This window comes from Drosophila arizonae, chromosome 4, assembly GCF_054131065.1.
Source record: "Drosophila arizonae isolate 15081-1271.41 chromosome 4, UAZ_ARI_1.0, whole genome shotgun sequence".
NCBI classification, from domain to species: Eukaryota; Metazoa; Arthropoda; class Insecta; order Diptera; family Drosophilidae; genus Drosophila; species Drosophila arizonae.
The window spans coordinates 16,946,163-16,961,127 of record NC_142924.1 but is presented as its reverse complement, the minus strand read 5'-3'; the positions used below and the strand labels follow the sequence as shown (position 1 = coordinate 16,961,127).

At 36.3% G+C, this 14,965-nt stretch overlaps 1 protein-coding gene and 1 long non-coding RNA gene across 2 annotated transcripts; both read right to left on the bottom strand.

The window, feature by feature from the left end:
* Positions 1 to 771: 771 nt before the first annotated feature.
* On the bottom strand, positions 772 to 1,983 carry LOC149269280 (uncharacterized). Its single transcript, XR_016269626.1, has 2 exons — positions 1,352 to 1,983; positions 772 to 1,267 (listed from the first exon to the last, which is right to left on the bottom strand). It is a non-coding gene; the product is annotated as an uncharacterized LOC149269280 (long non-coding RNA).
* Positions 1,984 to 7,485: 5,502 nt separating this feature from the next.
* Positions 7,486 to 10,426, bottom strand: LOC149269279 (uncharacterized). Its single transcript, XM_089467307.1, has one exon. The coding sequence runs from the start codon at positions 9,629 to 9,631 to the stop codon at positions 7,970 to 7,972; it is 1,662 nt and encodes a 553-aa protein (XP_089323433.1). The 5' UTR covers positions 9,632 to 10,426; the 3' UTR covers positions 7,486 to 7,969.
* Between the last annotated feature and the right edge of the window lie 4,539 nt (positions 10,427 to 14,965).

Genomic DNA, 14,965 nt, shown 5'->3' with positions numbered 1-14,965 from the left:
ACGTCTATTTTTAGACACGTCTTACATATCCAGTTTTCTTTTTTGGCATTTCTCCAATTGACAGAAATCTTGAATTGTTGTTTTTGCACACATACACACACACACATACATAGGTAGTTAAATCAAAATATATATGATTTAGTTTGTAGTTGTTGCAGCTCCAAGTGGTTCGATTGCGGGTTTGCTCATGAGAAGATTTTCGTTAGCAACTTCATGTGAATTGGATTGTAATGAGCATGCGAAACAATCGGGCATATTCAATCCGCTGGCTGCTGGCCGGAAAATTGATTGCTTGCCAATTATTATTGTTGTTGATTAGCATGAATTATGATGGGAATCAAGTCAGTTGCAGTTTGCAAGTGGTTTATATTGTTCAGTTAGGGAATCGAAATAGATATGCTAATCGAAATTGCTATTCATAGGATTTTTCTTGCATTAGAATTTAATTATTGTTTGTTTGCATTGAATGTTGTTCTATAAAGTTTTACTAAACTGAGCCACAAGCCAAGTCTCTGACTCTACTACTACTCTCAAAATTATCACAAGAAACAATTTGGCTCAATTGCTTTGCCAAGAATACCCACAATTGCTAGAACTCGATTTTGTGATACCCTAACTAGTTTCTTGGGTACTTTCGACTTGAGTAGCTGCAGTTGAAGTCCTTAGATAATTTATATGAATATTTATATAAAAAATGTAATATATTTATATTAAATTTTTAGCCATATCTAAGATTTATTAAATATTCGCAATTTATAAAACAAAATAGAGTTATTTTTTTGTATATAAATTTAATTAAAAATGTTTTTCTGCTGCCTTTTCCATTTGCAGAGTATAAAACCCCCATTATAAAAATTCCATAAATAAATTACTATATTTTTCCAACGATTTTTATGGTTTGCCGCAATTCTGTCGTACTCTATTGACACTGAGCTGTTGTCATAATTATCTGAGCATGCATTGTTTGGGTTTTTTATTTATTTTGTGGCCGCTATAATAAGTATATAGACAAGCTAGCTAAAGTCTAATATAAAAGCTAACGGTATATATGTACACAGATAAGCATCTGTTAGACATACACTATTTAGTCATATATTATCTTGTTCTCGTTGCAGACTAATCCAGTTAGTTGGCTGCTCGGCAACAGTTCAGTTCAGAGATTGTTCTCGGTGGCTGGCATTGCCTTTTAGAGGTTAATTAATGGACACCGTTAGAATTCGTCCACCTTCAATGCCTTTATAGAACTTCCGAAATATGCAATTAGCCGCTGAAAGAGAAAAAAGTGTGTGTGCTGAATAACTTGAATTGGTGACAGCGCAAATCATGAGGCTGTCAGTCGACTCGAACTCACGTCGTATGTGCAGTAAAGCCTTTAGCTGTAATTCGTTTCATAATTGCCAGCATACCTGCATATACATTGTTTACTGAGACAGCAGACAGCGGACAGCCGAGACAGAGAACAGTTCAGATCACATCAGATCGAATGGGATTTGATTTACTATATCAATGTATCAACGCAATTGACATTTGAATTGCATCAGCTGCCAAGCGATTAGAGCTCAACAAACAGCGAAATTTTACGTGGCCTTGCAGCGGAACGGAAAATCTTTGAAACTATATTCGTAAGCTAAGTGCTTTTCAAACTTTCAATGAAGTTTGTCATTTAAGAGTTCACATTTTTAATTGAGATATGTACACAAAGTAAAAGTAGTTGAAACAGTTATCTCCGAAGAACATCATAAACACTTTCGCTTTCAATTAAATATATAAAATGAAATTGTTTACACAATATCCGTCTTGCTATCTGCTCTTGTGCCACTTAATAATAATGACAAGCTGCAGCTGCAGCAGGTCGTACCGAAAGTGAACAATAATTATATACATATATGTTTATTTCACAATTTCGAACCTAATTAAAATTGGAATTCTCTTGACCTCTACTACACATTCTCTATTGATAACGAAAACACTTAAATTATAATATTGTACTTTACTTTTATTATTTGAAACATTTTTATTTATTAATTTTTATTTTTTATTTTATTTTTTTTTTTTTTTTACTGACCTGATGAATTGAATTAATTTGATTTTATTGTGTATCAATAATTGTTTGTTATATTTTATTTATTTATTTTATTGTTTACTGCTATTTGTTACTCTGCTTTTTATGTTTTATTTATTATTATTATTATTTTTTAATTATTTATTTATTTATTTATTTTTTGTAATATTAAAATATAAATATATTGCTTCTATAGCAATTTTGCTTTAAAGAACTATTTTATGTTATGTTATATATTAATTAAAAATTTCTTTCTATTTTTAAAGAAGCCTTTCATAATAAGGGAAACATCAAATTTTAAATTTAAAAATTAATTATGAGAAAAACATTTTACAAAAAAAAAAAAAAAAAAAAAAAAAAAAAAAAAAAATATTAATTATGAGAAAAAACTTTAAGGTATTTATTAAAAACATATTAAATATATATTTTTTAAAGGCTCGCAAAATTTACTTTGCTAAAAAATAAATTTAAAACATTAAAAACAACAATTATTTAAATTATTTTTAGTATCTGATTGTAATGCAATTAAAATTATTAAATTATGTTCACACAAAATCATTCACAATTCATACAATAAAATAAATAAACTTTATTTTCATGCAGCATAAAACTCCAATTTTTATCTGTTTTTCGCCTTGCGCTCGACAAAATTTCTAATGGCCGATAGTTACACCAATTGAACTTTAATCGCTGTGACTTTTGTCATTGCTTTATCGTTCAGGCGACACACAGCAGTCAAAAGCGACCTCCCTTCCGCCCTCAAATGATCCCCTTGCCAAAGAGAATACGCAAAAAGAAAAAAAAAACGATTTAGGGACGGTCGAAATCCCAATATGCTGGCGCTTTGTCTCATTGAATAGCCGCTGCCACGCCCCCTTTATAACATAGCCTTCCGTGTGCATGGGCGTTTAACTACGAGCATTCGAATTTTTATGCGCGTCTGTTAGAATTTTCAGCTATTTCAGCGAAAAGGCACGAAAAACAAAAAACAAAAATGCCGAGAAAAAAATGAAACACAGGAACTGGCGAAAAATGTTGTCGTACAAATCTTTGAAATGGCTCCGCTGAGAACTATTTCAATGCGTCGAATCAATAAATTGTGCCAGGCAATCGCATCGCTTTGTCTGACAATTTGGCTGCCATGTTTTTTGGCGCTTCTCCCGCAAACGAGCCATAGAGCCATAGACCAATAGAGCCATCGAGCCTCAGTCAATAGTTTGTCTGCTCTAATCGTAATTGCATGGCTGATAAATATTAATGTAATGCGCGAAGATCCTGCTCCCGATGCCATTTCCTGGCTACGCTTGCCCAAACGTTTGTCTAAATACCCTGCAAGTACAGCATTGTAGAGATGGAAAGAGGTTTCGACTAAGACTTGGCAGTCTAGACTAGTTCATAAGAGGAGTCGTGGAAAACTATCATCTAGGAAGATGTTTAGCTATATATAGAAGAGAAATTTACCATATATAAGAATGCAAATTAATTATTCAATTATTTGAGTAAAATATTTATATAATGTTAAGTTTAACAAGCATTTTATTTCTTTATTTCTTATCCCTTTTTTGTTTTTTTTTTAATAACTGACTTACTCTTATAAAATATTTTTAACAGTTTCAGATGCATTCTCTATCATCGTACATATAATTTTATTTTACCACAAACTTTTGACCCTTATTGAAACTATCATTTTCATTTGTTTTTAAGCATATTTATATAGGGCATGACTCAGTCTATCACATCATGGCGATGAACTTCAACTCGTTCTAATGTGCATTTTATGGGAACTTAGCACGTGGCCAGCCTACATACTTAGCGCGTTCGATAGAATTTCGAGTGAGTGCTTACGAGCATGTTTGTTGAAAATAATTCCATTTATTTGTTTTCGTTTTTTATTTTTATTTTTTGTACTTTTTGTTATTAACATTGGCTACAAATTGCGCAGTCCTCGCGATTAAAGTGAAAGTCATTTGCAAATTGTTAGCATCGATAAGAAGGCCAAAGAGTCAAACACACGCTTGGCATGAAAGAGATAGAGAGGGAGAGAGCAAGAGATGGGGAGTGTGGAGGAGGGAGTAAGTGAAAAGAGACAGAGAGTAAAATAGGTGATCTTGGGTTTTGCTAAAAGCATAATAATATAAGTATATATAACTTAAATTAAATCTCTCGATTCTCGTTTATGTAAGATACAGAAAATCGAATTTTTGAATAATTTTTAATTACATATTAATTAGCTGTTTTAACTTTTTGGGAGCTGTTTAATCGCGCTCGTATCATGTGCTTTACAGCAAATTACAGCCAAATTATACACATAATTACGCTTTAATGTGCGGCCTAGCCATGCCCCCAGCTTTAACGCCCACAGTAACGCATCAATGCAAAGTAAAATTGTGTGTAAAAAATGTGATAATTAACTTAAGTCCTCTGGGAATTGGTGAACGGGTTGTTGTTGTTGTTCTTGTTTCTCGTGCTGTTGTTGTTGTCAGTAGCTCCTTTCTGCTTAAATGCCTCACACACACACGCCCACACACACACATACACAGACGTGTTCAGTGAGGTGGGGCTGTCCTTTTATGTTCTTGCATAAATACAAAAACACACACACTCACACACACACATTCACATTGTGAGTTAATTATGTAAAATTCCGAGGCGTATATTTCCATTTAAAAACATAAAAATTGTTTTTTTTTTTTTTGCTTGCACAAAAGGATTTTCCATTCATTCCATTTTGCAGACACGTGCACAGCTTTGCAACAGACCTACATATATATTTATAATGTATACATATACAGGTGTACCACACATATGTGAATTAGAGATGAGCGGAAAATATTATCATTAGATAATTTGTGTAATGTGATGTAATTGGAGGAAGCACTTTGATATATAAATTAGGATAAGAAAGAGAATTTAATTGGGTCAAAATGGGGTTTTGCTTTATGGGTCTATAAAATAATTTAATGAGTTAGATGTATGTTTAAGTTCTAAGCTAGTCCTATTTTAATATTAATTATAAACTCTAATACTGATATATGAGCAAAAATCAGAATTCTTTTCGTTTTTGTTTTCGTTTTATTGAGCGTCTTGAATTGAACTCTTCGTGTGACGCTCTTTAAACGACCATCGAGCATAGGGAGAGATACGATTGACGTCCGTGCAATGAGGCTCAGTAATGGTCAAATGGTCTTCACATTAACATACACATGCCCGCACTCAATTCACGTACGCAATTGATATGCGATAGCGAGCAAAACCCTCGTACCGATACACACACACAAGAGACCTTTGCTTCACTGAATTCAGCCAGAGAAAAGTCAACTCGTGCTCTATCCGATCGCGAACGAAGTCGTTGCTCTCTGAATCTTTTCTCAGAGTGTCAGTAATAACATCATGAATTTATATATATTTATTTTGATACTTTATTGATATATCAATATACATATATAATATAATAATATTAAATTATTAATATATTAAAGAGAATTAGAATATATGGAATTATTATAATATTATTCGACTTTTTTGCTCCAAGTACAACAATAATAGCAAAAGGCTTAAAAATATAATTATTCTATTATTTTTGGAATACAAAAAATACCAAAAATATCTATACGAATTTTACTAAAGTGTATGAAAAATATCTCAGATATTGAAGAAATTATTATATAAATATATAAAATTTTTTTAAAAGTTTTTGAAAAATATCTGAGACATCGAAAAAATTATAAAATTTGAATAAATAAAATTAAAATTTAAATACATACAATTTAATAAATAATGGTAAGCTCAAAATATGTATGTAAAATGTATAAATTAAAATAAAGAAAAAGTTTTAGGTTTTTTTATAAACATATTTGCAATATTTTTAACATACCAAATATAGAGCCATTCTATGCAGATAATCCTTTGCAAGTGTCTATTATGTGATGCCATCAGCGCATCTCACAAATATGCTAGTCACATTGTTTCAGAGCTGCTGTTGTTGTTGTTGTTGTCGTTGTGGCTTTATAAATTTAAATGATGTTTGCTCAGAGCAGCTGTGCAGGTGTCTGTCGCATTTGGTGGGTGGCTGATGTGGTGTGTTTTGGCTCGGTGGTTCGCTGGCCGTGTGTGGGTCTCGTCCGTCATTTCGACTTACACACTTTTGACTTTCTTCATTTGCTTTGTTAATGAGCGTCTCATAATGCATATAATTAAAAGCAACAACAATAGAGCTCGCACACACTCACATGCCTGTACATGCACAGACATGAACGTGGGCAATTAGTAATTCTCGTTAGGCAAAGGTTTTTCCTTCCTGTTCCTGTTTGTGCCATCTTCCGTTTGGCATGCACGACAGTTGCTCTCGGTGCTAATCCTTTATAAATAATGCATTGAAATGTTGCTTACGTACACTGCAAGAGCTGGAGAGACAGACAGGCAGAGACAGAGACAGAGACGGAGAGAGAGAGACAGAGAGAGGAAGAGAGATAAGAAGAGAGAGTGAGCCTCAGAGAAAGCATCTGGGAGCGCATTTTACAAGCGCTTTCGCTTGTCCTGCCGGAAGTCAGGCCAACGAGCCAGATCCTGAGCTAAGCTCCATTTAATTCAATTTGCATAAAGTGCTTGGCATTTTATTAACCCACTAAACGTAATTTAGTGCCCGGCCAGAAACCTGAGTCCGGCCCAGGCCACACGCTTCAATTGCCCCGCTGATGAAGTGCCGGCCGAGCCAGGCCGAGCCAGGCCTCCCCATTGTAGCGCAACACCGCCCCCGCCCCCGCCGGCCCACACAAAACCGCCGTCGTCTTGGCCCTATCCCTAGGGCTCATGCCGGCCCCAATTATTGAAAGTCCGCAGCGCAGCTTTTGTTGATTTTGCCGACCTTGTGCCTAGTCGACCGTTAAGTGGAGCATTTTGTGGGCAGCCTAACGACGGATACGCCGGCTGCCACGCCGTTCCCGCTGTTGCATTTTGGCCAAGATTTTTATTTGGCATTTATGTAAAATCCAGTCAAGTCCTTTTCGGCCACTTGAGCTAACAGACTGAGCAGCTAAAAGAGGGAACTAAGCATTCAAAATGCCCCAATATGGCTATAAATAAATACTTTAATGCAAGCGAATTATGCTTGGAGTGAACAAACAAAACGTGTTAAGTGCGTTAAATAATTAATTATACAAATATAAATATTTTTTGGAAGAAAACAAAAAAATAAAATAATTTTCAAGGATACTCTTAAGCTCTAAGTGATGTAAGAGTATAAATGAGAGGAAAGGTTGATGAATGTAGTGGTAAGAGGGAATAGGGAGGAGGAGCTGGATTGCAATAAATTTGAATGTAATATTTTATAGGGGTTAAAGTAAAGAAAATTAAAACTAAAAAATTAAATGCATTTAAGCGCATTTAATTTTTTAGTTTTTTTTTTTTTATTTATTAGTTGAACGAATACACTTTACTATGATGGTGTTTAGTTTTGTATTGATTCTTTATTCTGCTGGGCCCGGGTTTTTATACCCAGACTCATGTATAATTTTAACCATTAAATCTAGTGCTTCTATTGCTGAGTGTGTAAGGCTCAGCATTGGTCTATTACATATTCTTAACTTATCGCGTAGTTTGTAAGACTCCGCATTGGTTTATTAGCTATTATTATGCTATCGCTGAGTTTGTAATGCTCAGCGCTCGCCTCCTACGTATTCCAATCGCTAAGGGTCAGGGTCATAATTTGTGCCCAGTTTGACAGTTCACACTTGAAACATGTGTCGTTTATTTTATGCTAGTTGTCGAGTGCATAGCGCGTACGTTCCCCTACTTATCATATTTTTATGTTCATGCATGTGCATGAACATTCTGCGGGGGGGCCAAAGTGGGTAACGTCCAGAACTGCTATCTGTGGATTTCTAAATAATATTCAGGACAAATACAAATTTAATAATTGTTAGTATTCTTGACGAAATGATCATGCTTGCAATCCCTATGTTCGTGCCTGAACATTCTGCAGGGCCCAGAGAATGTGACAACCAGATAAACCGAGTATGCCACCATCACCTTGGTCTTTTGCTCAGGTGGTGGCTCCCATGCCAAGTGAAGTCGTGCCTCTTTAAAGAACTTCTGCGGCTTGTAGGTGTCATCGTTTGTTGCATTAATACAGCTGATTGCATCTGTTGAGGAAGTTGTCGATCGCTTCATTATTGCTGAGGCCAAAGCCTCCAAGTGATAGACGTCCTTCTGTTGATTCTGATGCCTTATTGTGCCTATTGTTTCGCTTGTAGTGGTCATTGTTGTTTCCTTTAATATGTTGCTGCTACTTCCAATTGACTCCTTTTCTGATGTAATTGTACTTGCAGCTTTAGTTTCCATTGTTGGTGGCGCTGCTGTGGTCATCACTGAAGAGTTTGAGTCGGTATTGTCGCTTTTCTCTTCAGCTGCACTTCCAGTCGCTGTTGCAGTCTCCGCAGAAGTTTGTTCTTCCGTCGTGCTGCCAACTGTGGAAATATCATCCATTGGTCGAACTTCCAATTGGATATCTGTTGATGTATCTTCAGTGATACTCAACGTTGATGTCGAAGTTGTGGCAGAAATTCCATTCTCGTCCGCATCTTCTATGTGCTCCGGATCCTTTGTCGGAGCTGGTGGAGCCCAGATCTTTTTTATCGATCTCTTGTCTTCACCTATATTTGGTTTTGTTGTTACCACTTGAACCTTATTACGTTGTTCAGTAGCTTTATTTATATTTCCTCCCACGTGGAGGCTTGCCGGCGGGTTGTAGTCCCACTTTTTGAACACTATTGCATCCAAAGCAGCCTGATATGCGGTCTTCTCATCAGCTGTGACGTTGTCACTGTTATCAGAGGTGCTCACGCAATTGCGGATACTGCCTTCATCGTTATCCTTCAGCAGTTCCATGTCCACAGGCAAATAACGTTTGTAGCGTTTGCATAAATAGTCCCACGCTGAATTGTAGTTACCCACTCCAATTGAGAAATGGCTTATAACTCGTTGACCTTCTCCTTTGAGATACATTTTGAGGTATATCAGTTTCGTCTTGTCGCTGATATCCTTTCTGTTGTGAATTATTTTGGTGAACTGCTCGAAGAACGTTGGCCACGCCTTAGGACTTCCATTAAAGTGAGGAAGTGTCGGTTTCGGTCGCTTTGGAGTGTCTTCTTTTACGATTTGCAGTGCACTTATTTTCCTTTCCAGTTTTTTCGACACTGTGTACACTTTGAGTTCCAGTTCGTCTATGTACTCGATTTCGAAGGCAGGCCTTTCATATTTAACCTCCAAATCTTTCAGTGTTGACTGGACTTTCTTCCAGAGGAAATCTAGCGTATCTTTGTAGCTAACGATTTCATCCTGGTTGCTGAGCTCAATGTTGGCCAGCACCTCTTCAATGTGCAGCCTTACTCTTTGAGCTCTTTCGTCCACAAGGCTTACCAACTTCTCTATTGGGCTCGACCAACCAAATGAAAACATCTCTTGCTTTGATGTTTCTGGTCTCGTTTCCCAACTATAAAGTTGTTTTGTGTCTATGGCGTGGTCGGCAACTTCGACTTTCATGAACTCTTTATTGGTTCTGATTTCTGCCATTATGCCACCATATTTCTCTTTAAATATTGATGGTTGACGACACAGTTGTTTGTTTATTGTAGATCCATTGGCTTATCCCGTTGGAGGTTTTTTTGTTTTGATCACCAGGTTGATCTTGCTGTGCCTCGACTCACAGCTTGGGTTGGAAAGCCAATGCACAAATCTATAATACTAGCACTTCACTTTGTACTAATCACAAACATTTTTCCTTGTGGATGAAATTGAAGTATTCAAAATACTTCATCCGGCTCGAAGGACCATGAACGAATACACTTCATTATGATGGTGTTTAGTTTTGTATTGATTCTTTATTCTGCTGGGCCCGGGTTTTTATACCCAGACTCATGTATAATTTTAACCATTAAATCTAGTGCTTCTATTGCTGAGTGTGTAAGGCTCAGCATTGGTCTATTACATATTCTTAACTTATCGCGTAGTTTGTAAGACTCCGCATTGGTTTATTAGCTATTATTATGCTATCGCTGAGTTTGTAATGCTCAGCGCTCGCCTCCTACGTATTCCAATCGCTAAGGGTCAGGGTCATAATTTGTGCCCAGTTTGACAGTTCACACTTGAAACATGTGTCGTTTATTTTATGCTAGTTGTCGAGTGCATAGCGCGTACGTTCCCCTACTTATCATATTTTTATGTTCATGCATGTGCATGAACATTCTGCGGGGGGGCCAAAGTGGGTAACGTCCAGAACTGCTATCTGTGGATTTCTAAATAATATTCAGGACAAATACAAATTTAATAATTGTTAGTATTCTTGACGAAATGATCATGCTTGCAATCCCTATGTTCGTGCCTGAACATTAGTAATATAATTTATTAATAAAAATATTTTGAACAAATAGCAAAATTATATGTAAATATCATTAAATATTATATAAAATAAATATATGTGATTTTTGACTTAAAATAAAATATAATTATTTTATTTATTTATATTACATTTTTTTCATAATTATTATTACATATTATTTATATATGTTATATATACTTTTTATATATTTATTTTATTTTATTTTATTTATAGGTTATATTATATATGTATAATAAGAGCCCATATTCATACATTTATCATTTCCATTTATTATGACAAATTTGATGACCTCACACTCTCCTGCTCTTTATTATTTCAGACAGCTGTAATCCTGCCCTACCTATTTGGCATGCACGCAAATCTTGTTTATGTCACACACTTCCTAAATGATGATCGCACTCTCTCTCTCTCTCTCTCTCTCTCTCGCGCCCTCTCTTCCCTCCTTTTATCTATGAGCAGCTGGCTTGCTTATGCAAAATGAAGATTAATGCACACATAAACGCTAATTGGTGACCGCACATGACTCTCGTCTCCTGACCTGCAGCACAGCAACACGCGCCGTCTGTCGCCCAGCCGAGTCACAAATTATGCGCCTTAGAGCCTGGGCTCTATTGGGCTAGTCAACCATCAAATACTTGAAGCGCGAAATATAAAACATAAAATATGATTAAGACATACAAATCCTAAAAAGCCCCCAAAGAAAAAAAATAAAATCAAATAAAAAGAGGAAAAGGAGGCTAAAGCAAACGAAATGGCGAAAGGCAAGCGAGGCAATGAAAAATCCGAGAAATATAGCCAACGCAAGCGTTTTGGACAGGCCGAAACGATCCAAAGTAGGCTACACAAATTTGATATGATTGGTTTTTGGCTTGGCTTATGAATTTGGGTTGGCCAAAGGGAGGGCAAGCGGAAAGGGCTAACGAAGCAAACGAAGGGTGCGAAGGGTGCGAAGGGTGTACGTGCTGGCCCCAAAACTGACCGCTCATAAATTACAACAGCAACAGCAACAACAACAGCAACAACAACAATCAAATAATATCTACGTATTTTTGGCCCCAAACACACAAATGAGCAAATATCAAAAGCTATAAAACCATTTAGTCAGATGAGCGTGAAATTTTTACCATTTTTTCTCAATTTTTTTGCTCTGTGGTAATTTTGGCTCGGATCTTGTGCGGCTTTTAAACAAACGTTGAGGCCACAAATTTTGCAACAACTGTGCGACGTTTTATGAGTATGCCACGCCCACAGAATATAACACAAACAGCAGAACAGTGCAGGCCAGCCAGGCCAGGCCCGACCGAGCCAAGCCAGAGCACATCAGCAGCAGCAGTGGCCAGGCCACTTTCTGGGTGGCAGCGTTAAATAACATTTAAATGGCGGCATCACACGTATACAGGCCACAAGGGGGTAACAGGAAAAAATAAAGTGGGCGTGGCAAGACAGGCACAACGGCTACAGTTTTTGGCGGTTTGCCTTGGCTCTAAGCCTGTCCGGCAGCTGCTGGCCCGCCTGGTCCGCCTGTCCCGCCTGCTTATGACGGCAGCAGGAATTAAATTTCATTTAATGTGTCGACGGCGGCGAAAACTTTGCGCACACATGTGTGCTGGCCAAACATTTGATGATAACAAAAGCAGGTCAACACCAGCCCACCACCCTCCAGCCACCCACTCGACACCGCACAGAATATTTGATTGTTGTTTCTGTTGCCTTTGGCCGAAAACAAACAGAAAAATTATGATTATTTTGCGCAATTAAGTCAAATTATACGTATTTATGTAGTGTAGTCTGAGATTCACTTGAAGGTCGTCATCGTCGTCAACAACATTTGCGGTCATTTGAGTGCTTTAATTGCGGCCGAAACATCTGCTGTTGGCACTGAAATAGCAAGCAACACCATAAATATATCTAATGGAGCAGAACTTTGAATTGGAAATTTAGAGGTATATACATCTTTATAGAAAGAGATAAAAAGGGCGAGAATCGGAGAGAGAGGGAGAGAGGCAGAGGAAGAGAGAGAGAGAGAGAAAAAGAGAGAGAGAGAGCAACAGCTAACAACTCCAACTAACAGCAAACAGCCAACGGATAGCAGAACATCCAACTGTTAACAGAACAGCCAACAACAACTAACAGTTGAAAGCTAACAGCTAGCAGCAGTTCACAGCCAAAAGCCATTAGCCTACAATCAACAAAACAACTAACATCCAACAGCCAAACACTAACAGCTAAGAGCTAAGAGCTAAGAGCGAAACGGAAAACATAATCATATCATTCACAGAAATGTATATGCTCTTAGGTTAGATCTTCTAGCGAATTTATGGCAGAAGCTACATTATCTGAGGCTGCCTGACAAAAGCTAAATGATATGACACTCAATACATGCTGATCTATGAAATATAAAACTTATAGAAATATTGATTCTCATCGCTAACGAAACTGAAAACATAGTCATATCATTCACAGAAATGTGTATGCTCTTAGGTTAGATCTTCTAGCGAATTTATGGCAGAAGCTATATTCTCTGAGGCTGCCTGACAAAAGCTGAATGATATGACACTCAATGCATACTCATCTATGAAACTTGTGGAAATATTGACTCATGAAGCTATTTGGTTATTTACTTATCGATTTCGATCAAAAATCGTTCCATAACATTCGATAACTATTTATCGATTTCGATGAATGCTAACTGCCTGACAAAAGCTGAATGATATGACACTCAATGCATGTACACTTGAAACTTGTGGAAATATTGATCACATCAAGCCATCGGTTTATCACCAATCGAGTTCCATAAGAAATAATCGATTTGTATAATTATAGTATAGTATAGTTGTTTCGATAACTATGTATCGGTTTCGATAACTATTTATCGGTTTCGATAATTTTTGATCGACCTTTGTCCTCCAATCAGACTTAGAGAAACTCTGACTTATACAATACATAAATATATACATGGGAATATTGATCATAATAGGAGGCATGCTAAACATGCTAAACAACTATAAAAATGTGCCGAAATTTTCTAGTGACTGTCACAAAAATTAAACTTGAAAGTTGAGTTAAGGAAGCAGCATGACAACAGCTGAATGCTACGAAACTCGATGGAAGGTACCAAAGACTAAAAATATAAAACCTATAGAAATGTTGATTCTCATCGCTAACGAAACTGAAAACATAATCATATCATTCACAGAAATGTATATGCTGTTAGGTTAGATCTTCTAGCGAATTTATGGCAGAAGCTATATTCTCTGAGGCTGCCTGACAAAAGCTGAATGATATGACACTCAATGCATACTCATCTATGAAACTTGTGGAAATATTGACTCATGAAGCTATCACTTATCAACCGATTGAGTCCGATAAATATTAATCAATTTCGATGACTATTTGGTTATTTACTTATCGATTTCGATCAAAAATCGTTCCATAACTATTCGATAACTATTTATCGATTTCGATGAATGCTAACTGCCTGACAAAAGCTGAATGATATGACACTCAATGCATGTACACTTGAAACTTGTGGAAATATTGATCACATCAAGCCATCAGTTTATCAACCAATCGAGTTCCATAAGAAATAATCGATTTGTATAGTTGTTTCGATAACTATTTATCGGTTTCGATAACTATTTATCGGTTTCGATAACTGTTTATCGGGTTCGATAACTTTTTATCGATTTCGATAAATGTTTATCGGGTTCGATAACTATTTATCGGTTTCGATAACTATTTATCGGTTTCGATAACTGTTTATCGACCTTTGTCCTCTAATCAGTCTTAGAGAAACTCTGACTTATACAATACATAAATATATACATGGGAATATTGATCATAATAGAAGGCATTTTAAATAGAAAGCATAGCCCTATGAACAACTATGAAAATGTGCCGAAATTTTCTAGTGACAGTGACTGTCACAAAAATTAAACTTGAAAGTTGAGTTAAGGAAGCAGTATGACAAAAGCTGAATGCTACGAAACTCGATGGAAGGTACCAAAGACTAAATATATAAAGCCTATAGAAATGTTGATTCTCATCGCTAACGAAACTGAAAACATAATCATATCATTCACAGAAATGTATATGCTGTTAGGTTAGATCTTCTAGCGAATTTATGGCAGAAGCTATATTCTCTGAGGCTGCCTGACAAAAGCTGAATGATATGACACTCAATGCATACTCATCTATGAAACTTGTGGAAATATTGACTCATCAGCTATCAGTGATAACTGATAGCTCATCAACCGATTGAGTTCGATAAATATTAATCAATTTCGATGACTATTTGGTTATTTACTTATCGATTTCGATCAAAAATCGTTCCATAACATTCGATAACTATTTATCGATTTCGATTAATGCTAACTGCCTGACAAAAGCTGAATGATATGACACTCAATGAATGTACACTTGAAACTTGTGGAAATATTGATCACATCAAGCCATCGGTTTATCAACCAATCGAGTTCCATAAGAAATAATCGATTTGTATAATTATA